Raw genomic sequence first — 23,807 nt, 5'->3', positions numbered from 1 at the left:
TATCCATTTTTTAATAGTGAAATGGCTACATTGTGTGGGGTATGTACCCTGGAGTTCATTGTCTGATGCTAAGAAAGAATTCAAGCCCCAGACAAGTGGGAGGGTTAAGAAATAGAAAATTTAATAAAGGAGAGAGGAGAGCAGCTCAGAGAGAGAGAGACATGTCCAAAAATGTGGGGAGGAAGTTGACTGCAGCAGATTTTATAGGCAGGCTGGAGAAGGTGGTGTCTGATTTAAATTGGGCTCACAGATTGGTTGATCAGGTAAGTGGTTTACATAGTGCAAGGGGAAGGCTGGTCACCCCAACCTAATATTATGTAAATGGGCTTTCCAGTTAATTGGCACCATCTTGATTCCAGTTGATTGACACCAGTAAGATTGGCACCATCTGCTCTTTACTGTGTACACGGCTGACAAAAAGAAGGGAAGATAGAGCTGCTATCTTTAACATGTCTAGTCCCTAGTTCCTGCCGGCATTCACCTGTGCAAGCTCTCAGTTGCTTGTCTGCAGTTTGACTTTATAGGCTGCTCTTTGTTAGAAAATGATTTGGGACTGCTTTTCATTAAAGAGAAAAGCATTACCAAAGACTCCCATGCCCCTTACTATCTGTTTAAGTAATTTAAGTCCTGTATCATTCCATCCTCTGCAGTAGTAACCCCGACTGCTGTTAAGGAATAGTGGATGACAATGATTTTTCTGGTTACTTGAATCCTTGTGGCATCACCTCCATTGGACATTTTCTGTAGGATTAAGAGCTAAGGTGAGGGAGTGGGAAATTTGGAGATGGTGGAGAGGAAGAGCTGGTGGTGTGGTTGGAGCTGGCTCCAGATAATGGGGAATGAAAGAGCTGGGCTGCCAAATGGCTGCCTCAAACGATTCCTCCAGGAGTTGCTTGTCTAATTTTGGGGAATTCTCTTTGTGCCTGTCTGATATGATTGCTAAAAGAGCTGGGCTGATTTTGCAATGCTTGCAAAGATCTAGCAAAAAGACAACACCCTTGTGTAGAAGAAAACAAGCTGCTTTTTATTTAAAGTCTCAGGGTGAAAGGAGTTCCTGTGCTTCAGAATGCACTCCAGGGGAGTGCACACTGAAGATGGTACCCATCTAGAAAGAGAAGTGAGAAAAAGGCATCTGTTTAATCTCCTTCCTTTTAGTGTGACTTAGGCTGGACAGGAAGACAGTGGAGGCATTCCCCCTGCATTTTTTTTTTTTTTTTTTCTAAATGGCTCCTGGGTCCTGGCACTGCGAACCATGGTTACAGGTGTGACCCCCAGCCATAGAACCAGAGGAGCTAAGCTATTGGGGTTAGTCATGCTTACCCAAGTGGTTCTAGTCCTCTGCTTGTGATTTTGCTTTGACTTCCTGGACTTGTATGACCTACCTGACTCCTCGAAAACTGTATCTCAGGAGAGACTACATGACAATTGCATTTGGGCATCTGTTGCACTTTCCTCCTTGATGGAGGAAGTGTGCTGGTTTAAGCTCTATATCCTGCTAGTATGACTCATGTTAAAGCATCTACCCTTAGAGAATGGTTCCAGTTAACTTCCAAACTTAAAATCCCCTGACTAATTAAGTACTGTTCTAACTGGAGGCAGAATAGGTGCCTTAAAAGAAAGTAGGTATCAAATGGCCATTTTTCTGCTAATGAGACAGTATTGAGACTAAAATTTGGCTTTGGAGGATATTTTGCTCCTAATTGTTAAAGGTAGAGTTTTCCCATTTGCAGAAGCAACATAAAGCCTGGTCTCTAGAAGAGGTGTGCAATAAGGGAAAAGAATTGGGAAGCCAAGGTGTTTTGATAAAGTACTGACAATGTGCCTCTTGGAGAGAGTACCTATTCCACTAGTTGGTGCTGTTGACCTTGAAATGCCATGTGCTCTCCAGACCAAGGGCAGAGAGTGATGCTCACTATGGGGGGTGGGGCGGGGCTCTGTTCCTAGAAAATCCCAAAGATACCTACCCTTGAGCTATATCCACAGTTACTACAACATTCCCAGATCTTGCCAAACTAGGTTATTTCCCTGAACTGTAAAACTTCCTGTACATTGCATACATAGAGAGGTTGAAAGATATGATGGTCATGGACAGGAAAGGAGGAAATTATGATAACAAAGTTGGAGATCCTGTTGCCAACACCCCACCAGGGTGATCAGAGGCCGAGGTCAGTCCAGAAGCCTTTGGGTAACACTCAGGGGTAGCCTTGGCCAGAAGTCCTCAGTTGCCCCAGAACTTCTTCCAGCCCCCTACAATGCCTAAGTCTTCCATGAAAGGAGGCTGGTTGAAACATGGCCAATATGCCCAGGAACCTATGGGTATTGGGGGATTCTCCATGTTCTCTCCACTAGGTGTGACATCTGAGTCTTTAAGAATGGCAGGCATGCTAATAGTATTTTTAAATGTCTGGTAGATGCTTGCTATTGATTTAATTTGATTTTAAAATGGAGGCTGAGAGCCTTGGAATTAAAGGACAGATTTTGAGATTTTTTTCCATATTTACCACTCAGATGATTCTACCTTCTGTTCTGATCCTGATCCCTTTCTTTTAGAAAGAATTCAGGACACAGACACATGTGGGTGGGTTAAGGAGTGGAAAGTTTAATAGAAGAAAGGAGTGCAGCTCCTTGTATGTGTGTGAGAGACCTCTGAAAAAGAGGTGTGGTGGACTGCAGCAGATTTTATAGGCAGGTTGGAGAAGGTGGTGTCTGATTCACGTAGGACCCACAGATTGGTTTGATCAGGTATGAGGTTTACATAGTGCATGGGGAAGGATTGTTACCCCACCCTAATCTTATTATACAAATGGACTTTCCGGTTGATTGGCACCATCTTGTCTGCTCTTTACTGTACAAGTGGCTGACAAAGAGAAGGGAAGATGGAGCCACCACCTTGAACATGTCTAGTCCCTAGTTCCTGCTGGCATTCACTTCTGCAAGCTCCCAGCTTGCTTGCCTATATCCGCAGCTCAACTGTACAGGCTGCTATTTGTTAGAAAATGGTTTGGAGATGTGTTTTATTAAAGAGAAAAGCCTTACTGAGGACTTCCATACCCTTACTATCTACTTAAGTTATTTCTTCTTAACTCCTATATCAATAGTATTTGCTTTTTGGCTGTTGAGTTGTTTCAGTTCTTTGTATATTCTAGATATGAATCCCTAATCAGAGGAATATTTTACAAATATTTTCTCTCATTCTACATGTTGTGTCCTCACTCTGTTGATTGCTGCCTTTGCTGTGCAGAAGCTTTTTAGTTTAATGTAGTCTCATGTATCTATTTTGGTTTTGTTGCCTCCGTTATAAAATCTTGGCTATAAAATCTTTGCCTAGACCAATGTCCTGAAACATTTCTCACATTTTCTTCTAGTAGTTTTATGTTTTTGAGTCTTATGTTTAACTCTAACCATTTGGAGTTGATTTTTTTATGTGGCAAGAGATATGGGTGTAGTTTCATTCTTCTGCATGTGAACATTTAGTTTTCTCTGCACCATTATTGAAGAGGGTGTCTTTCTCCAAGGTATGCTCTTCATGCCTTTTTAAAAAAATCAGTTGATTGTAAATATGAGGATTAATTTCTGGGTTTTATATTCTATTAATCTATATTTATAGATTTACTGAAATATATATAATATAAAAATTATAATTATAGTAAATATATATTAATATAGATTAATCTGTATTTCTGGGTTTTATATTAATCTATATTTCTGGGTTTTATATTTTATTCCATTGGTCTGTGTTTTTTATTCCAATACCATACTATTTTGGTTATTATAGCTTTGGAGTATATGTTAGGTAGTAAGATGTTTCTAGCTTTTTCCATTTTGCTCAGGATTGCTTTGGCTATTCAGAATCTTTTGTGGTTACACACAAATTTTGTTTTTTTATATATATTTCTCTTAAGAACATCATTGATATTTTGACGGGGATTGAATTACATCTCTTGCATCTGTAATAGTATGGTGGCATTGGGTAGGATGACTATTTTAACAGTACTGATTCTTTCAATCTTTGAGCATGTGATGTGTTTACATTTGTTTGTGTCTTCAATTTCTTTCATCAGTTTTTTTTGTGGTTGAAGTCTTTCCCATCCTTGGTTAAATTTATTACTAGGTACTGTTTTTGTAGCCATTATAAATGAGATCACATCCTTGACTTTTAAAATCTAGTTTGTTACTGATATGCTGGAGTGTTGCTGATTTTTTTTTTTTTTATGTTGATTTTGTATACTACAAGTTTACTGAATTTATAAGTTTGGAGTTTTTTGGTGGAGTCTTTAGGTTTTTCTATACATAAGATAATGTCTGCAAAGAGGGACAATTGTACTTTCTCTTTTCCAATTTGGATGCCTTTTACTTATTTCTTTGATTGCTGTGGTAGGACTTGCAGTACTATGCTGAATAAATGTGACGAAAGTGGGCAATCTTGTCTTCTAGTTGTTAAAGGAAAAGCTTTAAACTTTTTTTTCCATTAAGTATGATGTTAGCTATCATGTGGGTTTGTCATATATATAGTCTTATTGTGAAATATCTTCTTTTTATGCTTAATTTGTTGGGAGTTTTTATGATGAAGAGTTATTGAATTTTCTTTTTGTGCCTATTGAGAAGATCATATGGTTTTTGTCTCTCTTCTCTTGATGTGATGTATCACATGTATTGATTTATGTACATTGAATCATCCTTGCATCCCTGAGACAAATCCACTAATCATGATGTATTATCTTTTCTAGGTGTTGTTGGATTAAGTTTTCTAACATTTTGTCAAGGATTTTTGCATGTGTATTCGTCAGAGAAAATGGCCTGTAGGTTTATATATATTTTTTTAATCTTTGTCTGATGTTGGTATCAGGGTAATTCTGGCCTTTGTAGAATGAGTTAGGAATAACTCTTTTTTTTTTTTTTTTTTTTTTTTTTTGAGACGTAGTCTCGCTCTGTCGCCCAGGCTGGAGTGCAGTGGCCGGATCTCAGGTCACTGCAAGCTCCGCCTCCTGGGTTTATGCCGTTCTCCCGCCTCAGCCTCCGGAGTAGCTGGGACTACAGGCGCCTGCCACCTCGCCCGGCTAGTTTTTTTTTTTTTTTTTGTATTTTTAGTAGAGACGGGGTTTCACCGTGTTAGACAGGATGGTCTTGATCTCCTGACGTCGTGATCTGCCCGTCTCGGCCTCCCAAAGTGCTGAGATTACAGGCTTGAGCCACCACGCCCGGCCAACTCCTTTTTAATTTTTGTAATAGTTTGAGAAGAATCTGTGTTACTTCTTCATACATTTGATAGAATGCAGGATTAAAGTCATTCAGTCCTGAACTTTTCTTTATTGGGAGGCACCTGATTACTGATTCAATCTTATTATTCATTATTTGTTAAGTTTTCTATTTCTTTCTGGATCAATTTTATTAGGTTGCGTGTGTTCAGGAATCTATTTCCTTTAGATTTTCTAATTTGTTGACATAGTTATAAATAGTCTCTAATGATCCTTTCTATTTCTGTTGTATCAGTTGTAAAGTCTTCTTTTTCATTTCTAACTTATGTAGGTCTTCTCTTTTTCTTCTTTAATCTAGCTAGCAGTTTAAAAATTTTATCTTTTCAGAAAAACAAGTTTTGGTTTTACTGGTTCTCGGCAATGTTTTTCATTTAGTCTGTTTTGTTCAGTTCTGCTCTAATTTTTGTTATTTTATTTCTTCTGCTAATTTTGTTTTCTTATTTTTTCTAGTTCCTTAAGGTGCATTGGTAGGTTGTGTATTTAAAATCTGTCTACTTTTATGATGTAATCATTTATTGCTATAAACTTCCTTCTAGCACTGCTTTTGCTGCATTCCATTGGTTTTGGCATACTGTTTTTCATTTTTATTTTTTTCAAGACATTTTATTTCCTTAATTTCTTCACTGATGCAATAGTTGTTCAGGACCACGTTTAATTTCCATGTAGTTGTACAGTTTTCAGTACTCTGTTAAGTAAAAATATTATTCAATAATGTTGAATCCATATAGAGTAAAACTTGCTTTATTCTATTGCTATATCCTCTTGCTAACTTGATTTATTTTTCAATATATTATGACCTTGTCTCTTTTCAGTTTTTCACTTAAATTCTGTTTTATATAGGTATAGCCACCTTTTTTTTTTTTTTTTTTTTTTTTTTTGCTTTTCGTTTCCATTTACATGGAATTTTTTTTAATCCCTTCACGGCAAATCTGTATCTGTCTTTATAGGTGGAGTTAGTTTTAAGAAAATAGGTGACATATAGTTGAGTCATTTTTAAAAATTCATTCATCTAGCCTACATCTCTTAAGTGGAGAATTTTGCTTACATTCAAGCTTATTAATAGGTGAGGACTTATTCTTGTTATTTTGTTAAAGTTTTCTGGGTGTTTTATATAGCATTTATCATTTTCTTATGGTTTATCATTATGGTTTGGTAATTTTCAGAAGGTAACACTTGATTACTTTCTATTTTACTTGTTTATCTGCTCTACCAGTGAGTTTTATACTTACATGTATTTCCATGATGGTAGATATTATCCTTTCACTTATGGATGTAGGACTATTTTAAACATTTTTTGTAGGACCAGTTTATGGTGACAAATTCCTTCAGCTTTTGCTTGTCTGGGAAAGACTTTATTTTTCCTTCATTCTTAAAAGATACCTTTGCTGGGTCTAGTATTTCTGGCTCAGTGGTTCTTATTTTATAAAGCATTTTGAAAATGTCATTACATTTTCTCCTGGCCTATGATTTCTGCTGAGAAGTCCGCTGTTAGTCTCCTGGAGCGTCCCTTTAATGTGACGTGATTCTTTCCTCTTGCTGTTTTTAGAATTCTGTTGTTGCCTCTGACAGTTTGACAATAATGTGCCTTGGAGAAGACCTTTTTGAATTGAACCTATTTGGGGATCTTTGAGCTTCCTCTATGTAGATGTCAGCATGTTTTGCAAGACTTGGGAAGTTTTTAGCTATTTTTATTAAATAGTTTTCTATGCCTTTGTTCATCTCTTCTCCTTTTGGAAATTCCAGAATTCAATTAAATTTTGGTCATTTTATGGCATCCCACTGGTCACATAGGCTTTCTTCATTTCTATTCTTTTTTTTTCTTCTGACTGCATTATTGGAAAAGAAATTTTTTCTTAGCCTACTGAAGCTTGTATTTTTTTTAATTATTAATATTTCTTTCATTGATTTCTTCAGTTCTAGGACTTCTGTTTGGTTCTCTCAAGATATCTATTTCTTTGGAATTTCTCATCTAGAATATAAATTGTTTTATTTGTACTATTGGTGTTTTCTTATATTTCACTGAGTTTCTCATTATCTTGAATTCCTTATTAGAAATTTTATAAAGTTCCTTTTTGGGGATCTGTTATTGAAGAATTATTTTGTTCTTTTGGAGGTATCATGCTTCCTTTTCTTGTGTCCTTATGTTGATATCTGCACATCTGGTATAACAGCTGCTTCTTCCAATTTTATTCATAGACTTTGGTAAGGAAAGATATTTTCCTACAGATGTATCACGGTATTAAGTAAGGTGCTTTGGCTTTTATTTTGGATGAGTGCAGCAATGTAGTCTTTGTATGACTTATTCAGTTATAATCAGTGTTGATGATATCTGTAAGTACCTATGTTGCTTAGACTACAATTGTTAGTGGAGGTTGTGGTAAGACTTTGATGGGGGTGGGAACATCAGCTGGGCTAGTTCTTGTGCACCAGTGTGGCAGCAGTACAAATGTTGGGTCTGACCTCTGGCCTCTGGAAGGTATGTGCACGCACCAGCAGTGACAGGTAGGTTGAATTTATACTCTGCCCCTGTACATTTGTATGGATGTTGGCAGCGGTGGTGATGGGTGGGATGGACCTCCCAGTGGTGTATGTAGCTGCTGGCTGTGATAGATGGGGCTAGGTCCTTCACAGTACATTCACATGCAGGTGGCAGTGGCCATGGGAAAGGCTGGCTGGTTCTCAAGCTGCATAAAACACATGTGGACAATAGCAGTTGCAGTGGTGTGTGAGGCAGGCCTGTCCTCAGGCACCACTGGTGGCAGTGGGTGCACTGGACCTGTTAGACCTCTAGGTGATACCTTTTGTGGGCAGGGGAGATTAATCCCCAGTAGCCAGATTACTTGCATGAAGATTACTTGCATGAATGCTACACACAGCAGCTTCTTCCTCGGGTACCTAATGTGATGTTGCATAGAGAAACCATCAGTGTCAGACGGGGTCTGTCAATACTCAGGCCTCTGAACAATGTGTGTGGCAAGGCAAGCTTTGCAATACATACTTTTTAAGTGACTTAATATGAGGCTATATCTTTTTTTTTTTTTTGGAGACAGTGTCTCACTCTGTCGCCCAGGCTGGAGTGCAGTGGCGCAATCTCGGCTCACTGCAAGCTCCGCCTCCTGGGTTCACACCATTCTCCTGCCTCAGCCTCCCAAGTAGCTGGGACTACAGGGGCCCGCCACCACGCCGGGCTGATTTTTTGCATTTTTACTAGAGACGGGGTTTCACTGTGTTAGCCAGGATCGTCTCGATCTCCTGACCTTGTGATCTGCCCGCCTCGGCCTCCCCAAGTGCTGGGATTACAGGTGTGAGCCACGGGGCCCAGCAGAGGCTATATCTTAATATTTATATGTCTTAAGACTAATAGAATAGAGAAAACAAAAACTTGGAAAACATTTCCTTACTGAGTGGTACAAGTTGCAGACTAGTCTTTGGCTGATCCAGGGAGACTGCAGAGGAAGTTTCTTTTCTTTACTTTTTAAAAAGGTTTTGAACACAGATTCTCACTTTGTTGCCCAGGCTGGCCTCTGACTCCTGACGTCAGGTGTTCTTCTTGCCTCAGCCTCCCAAAATGCCGGGATTACAGGCATGAGCCACTGCACCTGGCCCCCTGCAAAGGAATTTTCTAATAGAGTTGGAAGAGTTTTTCTTTTTTTTAAACAAATCCAAATACTTTGAGTGAAAGGAAGCTACTCTAATTGGTCAAAGATTATTTGTAATTGTGTCTGTGAGAGTAGTTAGGCTAGGGAAAAACCTGAAAAGGTGAGTAGGAAAAACAATAAGGCAAAGGAAAATGCAATGAGGTGGAAAAGCCATATTTAAAGCCTCAAACCATTGGTATGAAGTTCTGTGTGTCTTGTTTTGTTTTGTTTTTGAGGCAGAGTTTTTCTCTAGTTGCCCAGGCTGGAGTGCAACGGTGGGATCTCGACTCCTTGCAACCTCTGTCTCCCTGGTTCAAGTGATTCTCCTGCCTCAGCCTCCCGAGTAGTTGGGATTACAGGTACCTGCCACCACGCCCAGCTAATTTTTCATATTTATTTTTGGTAGAGATGGGGTTTCACTATGTTGGCCAGGCTGGTCTTGAACTCCTGACCTTAGGCAATCTATCCACCTCAGCTTCCCAAAGTGCTGGGATTACAGGCGTGAGCCACCACATCTGGCCTTATATGTGTTTTTTTAATGTTTGAAATGAACCAAATTATTACAAACTCACATGAAATGTTCTTGTGTTGTGGTGCTTAATATGGACATATTTCTAAAGATTTTCTTCTGAAATCAGAAGCCAACTAATCCATGGCTACTTGGCACTTTCATTAATTTATGCACATTCAGCAGAGCTCAGGTCCTCATTCTTACAATCCATGAAGTAGTTTATGTTGCCCTGCATTGAACTGCATCAGATTGCTATAGTTTGAAGTTTGGGAATTTGGGGAGTAATAAACTCCTTATTTTATAAAAAGGAAATAAGAAACTTGATCAAAAGTGAGAGAGCATTTTTGCTTTGTGGCATGATGCATTGTTGCTCATGGGTATAAATGTAACAAGCATGAAAATGAGAAGGCAAAGAAAAGGGATCTGTGACTTGCACACCTACTACTGGGCAAAATCAAAATTGGAAACCAGGTCAGTGGCATATCAAGTTACATGTTCATAATCATGATAGGCTCTATCCAGTAATTTCAGCAACTGCACTTAAATACCTAAAGTTAATTCCACTTTCAAAATACTTGTATGGAGCCCACCTGGCACCCATGAATCAGTATTTTAGAAGCTCTCTCAATTCCTTGGCATCCAAGTGTTACAATGGTTACTACAAAAAGCCCAGCCTAATTCATTCTGAACAATTGCCAGGAAACAAACTCCAAGCTATTGATGCAACTTGACTCCTGATACTTTGTTTTATCTCGGTTAATGACCAGCAATATAATATTAATAATGCCTATTATAATTGAATCAGTGATAGAAGTAATGTCATTTGGCTAGTTTGTTGTTGAGTGTGGATATTTTAAGTTCTAATTGTTCTTCAGTTACATCATTTTCTTTTTCCATTTAACAGGGAACTCTGTAAAGGTAGATGGTAGTTCTTCATTTGGAATCACTAATGGTTATCAAAAGTTTAGGACATACTAGTTGTCAACAAACACTTGCTGAACTAGTTTAAGTATTTTTTCTGGATTATACTTTTATTATGATAAATGGTAATAGTATTTACTTTCTTGTGGTGTTCAGTTAATTAATGAAATTAGTTACTGCAGAGTTACTAGTGAGAAAAGGCATCCATGGGTCCTACTTAATATGTACCTTCAGCAAAATCTGTTCTGAAAGTCAAAGTGTTCCCCAGCTAATACTGTGATCAAAATGCCTGCAGAATCAAATGCAATATGACATTTAATGTTTTAAATATGAGTCATTAAACAAAGAATATTCTAATATTGTGAATCTTTTGTGAAGTTTTTACAGGCAATGATGGAATAGAAAAGATAGTGTTCTATTTTTACAATGAGAAATACTAGGAGATGCACTACAAAATGACATTTCCACTGAGATTTGAGCAGCATCTTATCTTTGCAATGTGTTCTTTATTCATTGATTCAGGGTATCATTCTTAGGGTATATAGGTGAATATGACAATGATAGTATGTCTATCAGTACACAGATTGCTATCCTTCTCAGTTGAAAATGGTGTTGATGGTGTGGTTAGATGCAGATAGAAAATAATCTTTGTGTGATAGCATTTTCAACACCAAACAGATGTTGCGTACTTTTGTATGAGTGACTTCTCATAAGTAGTAAAATGTACACTGTGTTAACGTATCACCTTGTTTTCATAAGTACAATTTGTTCCTGAGAGGCTGCAGAGTATAGTAGAGTAAAAGCAAGAGAAGTTTTCTTTTTTCTCCCGGGCCAGCTGGACTGGTATCATTATGCACCTACTATAAGCTGGCATATTGGCAGGGTGCATCATTGACAATAGCCTTGTTAGAGAGATAGGAGTCTTTCCTCAGGTAGTCTCATCCTTTAGCAGGTTAGCTTGGAATTGTCTGCTTTGAAATCCCATGGAGATTGCAGGGTGCCAAGAGTGAGAGTCTAAGTGTGCAAGGTCTGTCTCTTGAGTGCTATGCTGGAACTCTCAATGTAGCTTCTGTTACATTCTACTGGTCAAAACCCATCTCAAACTCAGCCGAAGCTAAAGAATTATGGAAGCACAGTCTTCCCTATGAGAGTGGAAGAGGTTACTACCATTGTTAGAACTTGCCACAACTTATATTGTAATTGTCAAACCAACCTCTTCAAGAAGTCATGTCTTTTAGTGATAACCATAACCACAACTACAACAATAACAACAGCTCACACATATGGAGGACTTAATTGTACCAAAGCCTATTCTAATGTTTTATATGGACTAACTCAACTTTCACAATAACAATGAAAGATGGTTATTTTTTCTCTACTTTATGGGTAAAAAAAAATTGCCTCACAAAGGGGTTAGTCATTTCACAAAACAGTAAAAATTTCCCAAAGATTGCCTTAGTCATATAAATGCAGAAAATGCAAGATGAAATAATAATGAAAAGTCTGTGTTTCAATCTGTCTATCCATCCATCCATCCATCCATTTATCCTCTGGAACTTCTCAAAGTTTTAAATGCAGTAAAGTATATTTTGAATCTTATAGAAGGGAAAGAAGGTTAATAAGCCACATTCAAATTTGAAATCTAGGAACCCTTCTTTTTACAGAGTATCTGTTAACATCTTACGTGACAGTGGTATTCTATGGAACTGTTTGTAAAATGCTGTAATTAGGCTTTAAACTAGGTTCCAAATTGCCCTGATTTGTAGCACATGTATCTCTGTTACTGAGACTATAAAGAATATGAAACATGCAATATACCCCGTTTGTTATGTGCTCGTCTGTTCAAAAAATCAGCAACCCTTTAGACATGCAAAAGTTAAGCCAGGTATCTCTATGAATCACCTCAAGGGTTTTAAGCCAAGTTATTTTGCATTGCATTATTCTATTTTCTTTCTTTCTTTAACTATTCTCCTCTTTTTGTATCAACATCCGTCTGAGCAGTAACAGTGTTACTGCTCTAAGGGATGACAGTTGGCAAATAGTACTATAGCATGGCAATAAGATACAGAATGAAAATTATACCTGTGTCAAATTGCTTCTGAATCATTTACTTCAAGATAGTCAAATTAGGAAGACCACCCCTGAGCAATACAGATGAGGCAGTAGGTTGGAGAAAGTTATCTCTAGCTCTTTAGGGTATAGTATCCACATTTAATATTGTTATTTCCAGAGCTGCAATCTTGAGGAGAGTTTTAGAATCAAGATTAGGCTACAGAAGGAATTTAAGGTGTGCGTTTTTGTATAGTACGTAATTGAACCTTGAATAAAACAGGGTTAGCCATGCCAACCCCCACACAATCAAAAACTCACATATAATTTTTGACTCGCCAAAATCTTTTTTTAAAATTATTATTATTATTATTATTTGAGACAAGGTCTCATTCTCTTGTCCAGGCTGTGGGGCAGTGGCATGAACAGGGCTGATGGCAGCCTCAGCCTCCTGAGCTCAAGTGGTCCTCCTGTTTCAGCTTCCTGAGTAACTGGAAACACAGGTTCACACCACCACGTCAAGCTTCTTTTTTTTTTCTTTTAATGGAGACACAGGGTCTCACTATGTTGTCTGGACTGATCTTGAACTCCTGGGCTGAAGTCATCCTCTAGCCTCAGCCTCCCAAAATATGAAGATTACAGAGAGGAGCCACTGTGGCTCAGCTCTGAACATCTTAACTACTGATAGCCTACTGTTGACCAGAAACCCTGCTAATTACTAGCATAAACAGTCGATTAATACATACTTTGCATATTTGTTATATATTGCATTCTTACAATAGTGTAAGCCAGAAAAAAAAATGTTATAACGAAAACCATAAGGAAGAGAAAATATTAAACTTACAGTACTGATCAATACTGTAGGTTTACATCATGTGTTGACAAGATGAATCATCTTGTCTGAAGCGGTGGGCAATGCAGCTGCAGAGGTCAATGTGCAGTACGTATCAACCAATTCAGCCTTTTCTTGTAATGTCATGACTTTTCTCTGCCTCTTGAGAGCACTTTGAACATCACTAGTGGCACTTCGTATGGGTCCCATGGTGTTATTCAAGGTTTACGATATTGCACTAAACTACAAGAAAAATACACAAGAACTGCAAGAGATCACTTTTTCCATGATAAACAATTTATTGAAGAGATGAACTGCTCAGTGGAGATGATTAGCATCACACCGCATTTTTAGCGGATACTCACAACACTTGAGCTCATTGCAATAACAATGGGAGGTGGCTGTGAAATTATCACAGTAGTACAGTGTGTACTACAGTTAATTTTATGCATTTATTAATGCTGCATTCTTGTGTTTGTTTACATTTCTCTGTACTGTGAATGGTGCCATGTACTGTCTGTGTTTGTGCACATAAGTTTTGATAAATTTTAACTTTATAATTTGTGTGTATTTTATGGTAGTAAATGATAAAATAGACTGGTATCTACATGTATTTTATACGTTTAGGGTATAACCTAGTTATATTTTATATTTAGGCTACATGGTTTGTCTGCAAGGTTTTCAAATTACAAATCTCCAAAAGTTTCCAAAACGTCTATTGAAAAAAAATCTACATATAAGTGGACTCGCACAATTCACACCTAGGTTGCTCAAGAGTCAGTTGTTTATATAATTTGCCTTAAACAGCACATTCGTTCAATCCACACACTCATTGACCTCTCCAGGAGTTTGTAAAAGAATAGGTAATGACCTAATATTAACTAAGTAAATACCAGCATTTTATTTAATCATCAAAACAACACAGTGAAATAGATATTTTTAATCCTCATTGTTATAGATGTGATGTTTTGCTGGAGATGTGGCACTAGATGGGCCAATCCTTGGACATCAGCGTGGTGGTGGTGGTACGAAGCTTGCGCCTGGCCTCGGGCCTCTCGGTGATGTGTGTGGGTGCCAGTGGTGGCATATAGGGTGGACTGATAACCTGGCCCCCCTATACAATGTGTGTGAGCCACCTTGAAGAGGAGGAATGATAATTTTCACCTCCAATATTTTTTAAATGGCACCACTAAAACCAAATCATTAAATGTATTTATGTCTTACCATGTGTCAGATTCTGTTAAACACTTCATTCTTCATCTCATTTAGTGCATATAACTTTAGAAGTTAGTACTCTTTTTTTTTTTTAATACAGGAAGAAACAGGGCTTAGAGAGGTACACAGGTTGATCAATATCACACCATTTGTAAATAACAGATGGTCCATGATTTAAAGCCAGGCCACTCATGACCAAAATCTGTTGTTCTTCATTAAATAAAACTCCCACTTATGAAATACTTTCATGTACATTATCTCATTGAATCCTTACAACAGCTTGGCTGGGTCAGAAGTATAGATTTATAGACAAAAAAAAAAAGATGAGAATCAAAGAAATTTGGTAATTTCCCCCAAGGTCATACAGCTACAGGTTTCTTAATTGAGCCTAAAACCTTTTTTTTTTTTTTTTTTTTTTTTGAGATGGAGTCTTGCTCTGTTGCCAGGCTGAAGTGCAGTGGTGTAATCTCTTCTTACTGCAACCTCTGACTCCCTGGTTCAAGAGATTCTCCTGCCTCAGCCTCGCGAGTCACTGGGATTACAGGCATGTGACCCCATGCCCAGCTAATTTTTGTATTTTTAGTCAAGATGGGGTTTGACCATGTTGGCCAAGATGATCTCAACATCCTGACCTTGTGATCCACCCACCTTGGCCTCCCAAAGTGCTGGGATTACGGGTGTGAGCCACTACGCCCGGCCCTAAAACTTCATTTTAAAAAAATATCTGATGTTTCTTCTAGTTGTCCATATTTCTTCCTTATGACAACAGATAAAATATACAAACTTTATATTTTCATTGGGATAGATGTTTCTCAAGTCTAGCCTCTGCCACTAAATGAGTGTGTAATTTTAAGCAAATTTCTTAATCTCCATGAGCCTTTGCTTCTTCATCCCTCAATTAAGGATAGCAATTCTAGCTGCCTCACAGAGCTATTGCAAAGTTTACATGAAAATGCACACAGACATATCCAGACCAGTTTCTAGTGTATGGCAGAGACTCAGTGTATAATCTCTGGCTTTCCTTCTCTCCATCCCTTTCAACGCAAATGGAGTAGTTTCAGGATAAGTAATGCTCAACTTACATAACCAAGTAAGACGTATACTATCTTAAGAGCTGGCACCAAAAGTCATCTTAGGAAAGGAACTTTGTCAAAATATGTTCATAAGCCTTTGTGGAAGATGTGACTCTGACAGCAGAGGTGTCAACAGGAGACCAAGCTATAAAAAAGGAGAAGGTTAGATGGTCTAGATAAGAAAATTATAGGAATTTTTGTTTTGCTCCCAAAAAGGAAGGAAATAAGAGATGAATGGAGAAGGTAGGAAGGAGAGAGAAGAGCCAGAGAGGTAGGGTGAGGTGAGGATACTTGTGCTGGACAGCCAGGTAAAATTCTTCCACAGGTTAGAGAAGGGTATTTTAAAAATGGGACATACATTGTTAATTTAAAATTATTTACATTACCTTGATTTAAAGTCTACCAAAGAAACTAATTTCAGTAAAGTCTACCACAAATGAATACTAGAAATGAATGTTTCGTATCCTATCTGGATTACCATGAGGAAAACCAGAAATACATAACTGGAAGTAGAAGAGAATTCAAGCATGTAAGCCACCCTAGCATTCTCAGAAATCTGGGCAACTTGAGGGTCTCAGACCATTTTTCAGGGGATCTTGAGAGATTGGCAGTACCAGCTGACATGTGGATTGTGTTTGGTTGAAATATCCTCTTTTTAGTTGAAAGTCCACTTAAATTCACTGTACCAAGAAATCATTTCAATTTCAGCATGATTTAGATACATTTGAAGGGGACAAACTGAAGATATTACGATGTTTGAGGATTAAGGTGATGAAGGACTTTTAGGCATATTTGAAACATACCCCTTAACTGTTAAGGTTGACACCAGTGGTAAGAAGTTTCCTCCATTAGATAATACTGGCTTGAATAAACCAGAAGCTTGCTGTGATGGATCATTTCTGAATCTTATTTATGTTTAGTAGACATTATTTCTTAGAGCAGTTTTTGGTTCACTGTAAAACCGGGCAGAAATTAAAAGAGTTCTCATACACCCCAGTCCCCATACGTGTAAACCTCCCTCCCATCAACATCCCATGCTCCAGTAGTAATATTTTTGTTACAATTGACGAACGTACATTGTTACTTTGTTGTCACCCACATTCCATAGCTTACATTAGTGTTCACTGTTGCTGAATTTTTGTTTTTACCTACAACTTATTACGTTGATAGTGTTACCATCAAGCCAGCGCTCACCAGACTGGGGTCTTTACCTTTTTAGTGCCCTGAAACTAATATGCAAAACTGACAGTGAATGCTTAGGCTTTGTTTGATGGCCATGAAATTGAGAAGCGGAAGCTTGGATCACAAATAAACTTCTCAGTCTGTAAGAGCCAGAACTTCACAGATATAGGGCATCTTTAATGAAGGGGCTGGGCTTTTAAAAGAAAGGGGAGGAATATTTGTCTTTTCTGGGAATGGGCAGAGAACTTCTTGGAACCAGTTGCCACCTTTTTGTCACTTAATGGCTTCTTCCGGTTGTTGTCATGATTGTAAACTGTCATGGCAGTGGCGGGAGTGTCATTTAGTATGAATATTAGATTATAATGAAGTTAGAGTTTCTTCAGAGGTCAAGTGAGCCACCGTCTTGGAGCCTACCAGTCTTAGGCAGTTTGGTCATGAGGGGGAACTTTTGACCTCAGGCATCCTGTTTCCTAAAGATATGCAGAGTTGGCTGGGTGTGGTGACTCCCAGCACTTTGGGAGGTTGAGGCGGGTGAATCACGAGGTCAGGAGTTCAAGACCAGTCTGGCCAACACGGTGAAACCCTATCTACTGAAAAATAAAAAAGCTAGCTGGGCTTGATGGCACGTGCCTATAGTCCCAGCTATTCGGGAGGCTGAGGCAGGAGAATCACTTGAACCTGAGAGGCAGAGGTTGCAGTGAGCCGAGATGGCACCACTGCACTCCAGCCTGGCAACAGAGCAAGACTCTGTCTCAAAAAAAAAAAAAAAAGATACTGAGTTAAGGTAGGGGGGCATAATTTACCTAGATCACATAGGCATTACACTGGGTAATACTAGATTCACTGAGCCTCCTGCCTCTCTAGCATGGTGAGATACCCCATCTGAGCCTACACATGTAGCTAGGTTGCTGATGACTAAGTATAAAATACAACCATTTCCCAGACATGTGATCTGCATGGTTCACTGCAGAACTGATATGCTCCCTGTGATATTAATACACTCATTCATATTTCACACTTTGTCAGAGAGCTGCATATAGATAAATTCAAACATACATGTACTTGATTGTTTTAAAATAATGACAGCAGTATTGAAAGCACAGCTATTAGTTTAGTAACGAATCATAAAAAGAGGATGCTGGAGGCTTTAATGGAAGAGGAAACATTATTACAACTTTGTCCTCAGGATCTGGCTTTTCATTACAGATCAGTCTGAAATAAATATCAGTCTAAAACGAATCAATTCCATCATATTCTTCTCTTTTGCCTCTGGACAGGTTTTTACCAGATCCATATATAATACTTGATATTTTTTACCGACTCTACTGCAAACAGGTGTTTATCCTCTTTGCAAAATGCTCCTTTAACACAGGTGCAGATTTAAGAGTTTAATGTGATTTTATGTTTTCTTATTATGAGGGAGGGATCATCCAATTACACACCTCATCTCTCAATCTCCCCTGGATACATATGGGAAATATTTCATTCACTGGTCGTTTGGTCCAGGGAACAGAAACTCATCCCCTTTCATGTGTTAATTCGAACTGATACCACATTAAATGGCTCAGGGGCCTTGGCTCTGGGGTTGCTATGACCGCTAATGCTTTGCGTTGCTAAAATCCACACTTCAAACATGATGCCTTCGTTTTGCAGTTATTCCCTAGCAAGCTTCCCTTTATGAGATTTCACAAGCTTAGGTGCCTAATAAGAACTAGTAGAATCACATGCACACATATACACCATATAAAAGCTAGTGCCTAAACACAGAATCTCCTATCTACCTGAATCTATTACTGTGTCTAAAAGGTCTTGTTCTGGATTCTTGAATCATAATTATTAGTTTGATGTTGAGCCTTGTTCCTTCATGGTAGACTTTTGCCAAATGATTTGACATCTAAACCATCAGGAATCGCTTCATAGGTGACATACCAGTAGACAGCCTGTAATTCTGACAGTGACTCAATCAAGATTTGGTTTTTTCTTTCTCTTTTTCTTTTTCTTTCTTTCTTTCTTTCTTTTCTTTCTTTCTTTTTTTTTTTTCTACATCCTCCCACCTACAAAAGTCTCAATATCTTAGATTGAACTATAAATCTTGTCATGAAAAACAAAAGATAAAATAGAAAACAATTTTCTAAATGTAAAATGGATCAATATTAGAAAAGAAAAAAGAAAAATTGGCATGGTCAGGAAAATACAGAAATTGAAGCCCCCTATTTTGAAGGGATAATGATAGAGAACACTGTTCCAAAATACAGTGCATAAATCCGAAGGAGTTCTCCTGCCCCCTGCCAGTGGCAGGCAGAAGTTCCCCTGTTGTATGGACTCCTTGCTTTAATCATATTATGGAAATTCTTGTGGTGATTCTGCTGGGTAAATAAGAGTGTCCTTAAGTTTAACCCCATTGTCTGTACTCTTGTCAGTTTTCTTTATTCTTATTTTCCTCTCATGTTCTAAGTATTGGATGGTCTGGACACATGAGATTTTAGAGCTTCTCAATGACTTAATGACCAATTAAAGCTCTTTTTTAAACTGTAGATTTTTGGCATGGTGATCTTGACTAAAATGTTTCCATTTATTTTAACTCTAGGTTTATGTCTACAAAAGCGTATGCCTGGGTAATTCTGGCTTCCTGAGGATGCCATATGCTGAACAGCCAGTAATTGCATTTCTGTTGCTATCATTGACCAATTCCTTCATATCTTACAAGTTTGGGTGCAGCAGGAATCCAGAAGGAACTGCCAAAAATGACAGCTAGGAATTTGAGGGCATCTTTAGAACATTCGAAGTTTGGCATTTTAGTACAAATATTGTTATTGTTGCTAGTTTTAAATTTTGCCAAGGATGTACCCTAAAGTATGATTAAACAAGGAAAACTAGAATTACCACATATTATCATTTTGTTATGGGCAAGTCTTTGTTCTTAGAGCTCCCAAGATGGTGGCGGGCGCTCCCGAGATGGCGACAAGCCTTTTGTTTTCTGACCTGGAGTTCTTGGCCTCATGGATTCCAAAGAATGGAACCTTGGGCCATGTGGTGAGTGTTAATAGCTCTATTAGAAGCTGTGGGTCACAGAAGAGAACCATGGAACCCAGTGACTAGTGTTCAGCTTGATTAGGATGAACCTGGGCACTTAGCTGCACAGGAACAATGGTGAGTCTTGAGCCTGATCAGGAGTGGCAATGGGTGTCTTGCTGAATCAGGAGCACAGTGGCCACCCTGCTGGATCTGGAGGGGTGGAAATCAGCGGGCAGTCTGCGATGGCAGCAAACAGCAGTGGGGGGACAAGAAGCACAAAAGCTCAGCTAATGCTATAACAAACATGGACCAGAAGAGTGTGCAGTTGCAAGATTTCATAGAGTGAAAACAGAGCTCCCACACAATGAGCGAGGGGACCCAAAGGGGGTTGCCATTACCGGCTGGAAAGCCTGGGGTTTATATCCCAATCATTGTCTCTTCCTTGTGATCTCAGATGATTAGATGATTTGACTATTTCTTTACCTCCTGCTTTTAGCCTAGTTTGTATTTTAGTGAGCCCTCTCTACTACCTGATTGGTCGGGTGTGAGCTGAGTTACAAGCCCGGTGTTTAAAGGTAGGTGCGGTCACCTTCCCCAGCTAGGCTTAGGAATTCTTAGTTGGCCTGGGAAATCCAGCTAGTCCTGTCTCTCAATTTCATAAGAGAAAAGGCTTTCTAACAACCAAAAATGTAAAAAATATATTCTCAAAAAGTTTATTAATTAAAAGGAAACAAATTGGATATAGTTCACAAAAAGTCACCAAATTTTAATTAAGACAACAAGAGCTAATGAAAGCATCACCAATGACCCACTTCTAAAGACAAGAGGAGGAAGAGATAGATGGAATGCAGATAGAGACCTCTAAAGCAGGGAGGGGATCGAAACCAGCACAGAGATAAGAAATTCTGCTCATAAACGGGTGGTGAGTGAGAGTGATGCAAGCCAGGGACCCCCAGCTAGTGATGCCCCACCTGGGCCTTGCTCAGCCATGCTACTATGCCCCAGCTCACCTATGTTATAGCTTATACCCACATCTGGCAGTTCCTGAACTCTTATACCATGCCCAAGAAGAATAGGGATGTGCTGCATATTGAATGGTGAGGAGGGCAGAGAAGAATTCTATTGCATGATTAAACAGCTTTCAGTGGAGAGGGGACATGGGGATGATCCCCCTACCTGAAGGTGGGAAAGTTCCCCATATGGTTGGGTCTGAGGTCTTTTATGGACTCAATGGGGAGTGTACATTGATTGGTTTGTGAGTATGCAAAAATGGTTAAAGCAAAGACACCACTCAAAGGTGGGCATGACAGTGTAGAAAACCAATTAGGAAAGGGTAGGTATATTTGAAATAGGTGAAGGGTAGCGATCAATCAGAGAAAAGCACACCAAATGGAAGAGAAGTTCTCAATCTAGTCTGAGTATTTAACTTGTAACATGGCTTTCAGGCTTCAAACTGTCTTCAACTTGGAGGTAGTATTTCACTGGGAGCCCACCCCAATCTGTCTAGGCATTTGGCTGACTCTTGCCACTCTCAAGAGGGATGGCGGATGGTGCACAGATTGGCATGTTGTTTCAGCATCTGAAATATAAGGTGGGTGGGCAACTGGAAAGACAAAACAGAAGTGGCACGCACAGTGCTTAGCACAGAGGGGACAACACAAGTAGTTGATAAATTTTTAAAATGTGGGAAATCGGATGATTCAGAATGTAGTCTGCATTTGAAAAAATATGTTTGCTTAAAAAAAACAAAACAAACAAACAAACAAAACACACAAAATGACCCCTTCCCCACAAGGGATCAGCCTATATCACACACACACGTACATGCAAACTGGCAAATTGTCATTATCATCTTTCACAGGTTTTATGAATAAAAGTGACCCATGAATGTTTATATGATATCCTTTTTCCTTTTATCACTTTTGATGATATGTAATGAAAATACCAGCTCAAGTGTTGTTATGGGCAACATTCATTAATGTGTTGGGTTAACTATGAGGATGAGCTAATTACTTTTAAAATGTGCTGTCATCCAGTGAGTTAACAGAAAATGCCCATGCTTAATAGCATTAGCTTAAGAAACAAAAATGGGCAGATAACTTTTCTTATATAAATTAATGTTGGAAAATTATATTGAAGAAGGACTCATAACTTACTAAAATCACTAAAGAAAACTAATTTGGGTTGTGTATAAATTTATTTTCGTACATTAAATTGGTAACTGGTGAAAGTTTTATTTTTTTACAAAGAAGTAAACAATTGTAGTACTGCTGGCACAATTATAATCTTATTAAATATAAAAAAATTGATAATATAATTTACAAGAAGAGATCATGCTTTATAGTTTTTCATTATTATAGAAGTTCCAAATAGATGGATTTTCTTAAAAGATGTTTTTGCTTTGAACTTAGCTCTAATTCTCTTATATAATTGACATCAATCACACTCTCAATTATCTTTATCATATCAAATAAAGACATTTGGTAAATCTGAGGAAAGAAAAAGAATGAAATCCAGGCCAACAAAATTTCAATTTATTCTGTTACTTTTGAAATCTCAATTATGTTTTATATTTTGAAAAATAAAGCCAAATTTCTTTCAAAAGGCAACTTTTAAGAATTTGCTGTTTTTAATTTGGAATAGGATTGAGAGCAAGCATGATCCATGAAAGTGGCTTGAGAAGAAAAATAATCTGGTTGTCATAAGTAGAAGGCTTGTTGAGTTAGGAGAAAATCACTCAGTATTTTAGGAATTTATTGAAAATGATTGAATTTAGTTTGGAGCACTTTTTCTTTTCAATATGTAGGCTTACAAAATACAGAATTTATAATTCACCTCAGCTACCCTTCCTGATATTATTGTTATATATTTTATGTTTCAATTAAATATTTATAAGATCTTTCTTAGAAAGTTTCCTTTCCCATGATCAATGTCTGTGCCATGCTTCCAAAGACATATACCTATTTCTCTAAATTGAGGTTGACAAGTTAATTGTGATTTCAGGTAGGAGGGAAGACAAGTATCTTCAGTACAACCAATGATTCACTTTATTAATGTTTGTCTTCAAGGATAGCACAAAGGATGCATCAGAAAGGCAGAAACACACATATTGTGCTCATCAAACGGTCATTAAAGGCCAGAGAAGAGAACTTGGCAGGAAAGTTATCCAAGTTCAATTCTTTAATCTTAAAAAACATGATTTAGTGAGATAGCCAAAACCTGGGTAGAAATCAGAATAGATAGTTTATTTTCAAAGCCTAAGGGCATGTATTTTCAGAAAACTCAGTGGCTTAAATAGTGCTTAAGAATTTACATTTAATTAAACTGGATCCAGGTATTGGGGGTCTGGGTTTGGGCTATGGCACATTATGTACATGCTGCTCATTGTGCCCAAAGACAAAAAAGCTACATTAAAATTCAACAGCTCTTAACCGCTGAAAACTGTTGGGCTGAGAATTTGATAGTGTATCAGACTGGGAACTTATGCCTCTGGGTAAACATAGGCCAGAATTCTGCCAGTGTCAGCAATGATCACCAGCAATCAGCAGGCAGAACCCCTAGTCTCCCAAAACTGTAGAGTGGGGAGGGTATTCAGTGAGCTGATCCGCTTAGTGTTTACAGAAAAAGAAACACATGGCTTCTGAAACTCCAATGAAGACAACGCATGGGCTTAAGATAGCTATGTTTTTAAAGAAAATAAAATTATGTGAGCTTTTCTTGGTTCTCTGAAATAAAGAACTTAATGATCTCTAATCTTTCTCCATAAAATATCACAATTCCAGGAAAAATCTTGCTTCTTGAAAATTTTCTGATACAATTAGATACTGATCTCTAATCTTGGTGGTGGTTGTAGTTTACTAAAGACAGTGTTGTCTAAACTTAAAGAACTTTTAATGACACACGAATATGAATCCACATTTTTGTAAAGAATTTGCTAGAATTTGCAGATGTTATAGGTGAAAACATCAATTGGAGTATAAATGTATTAGGGTAAATAAAAGGCAAAAAGATGATAGTTTTTAGGGAAGGGGAACAGTGTAGAATGGCACAAGATGACTCTTGTCATTCTGTGTGCAAAATGGGTCTCATCTGGATTATCAGCTGTCATAAACCAGG

General features: G+C 38.1%; 1 protein-coding gene across 1 annotated transcript in view; it reads left to right on the top strand.

Annotated features, from left to right (window-relative positions):
• LOC117063885 (netrin receptor DCC-like) overlaps positions 1-19,535 on the top strand; it is a 474,587-nt gene extending 455,052 nt beyond the window's left edge. Inside the window, exon 3 of the mRNA XM_033177697.1 lies at positions 19,264-19,535. Within this exon, the coding sequence (XP_033033588.1) occupies positions 19,264-19,295 (32 nt within the window). The 3' untranslated portion in view covers positions 19,296-19,535. The remainder of the gene's footprint in view (positions 1-19,263) is intronic.
• The last annotated feature ends 4,272 nt before the right edge of the window (positions 19,536-23,807 follow it).

Source organism: Trachypithecus francoisi, unplaced genomic scaffold, assembly GCF_009764315.1.
Source record: "Trachypithecus francoisi isolate TF-2019V2 unplaced genomic scaffold, Tfra_2.0 Lachesis_group19, whole genome shotgun sequence".
Taxonomy (NCBI): Eukaryota; Metazoa; Chordata; class Mammalia; order Primates; family Cercopithecidae; genus Trachypithecus; species Trachypithecus francoisi.
This window is presented reverse-complemented; position numbering and strand designations above follow the sequence as displayed.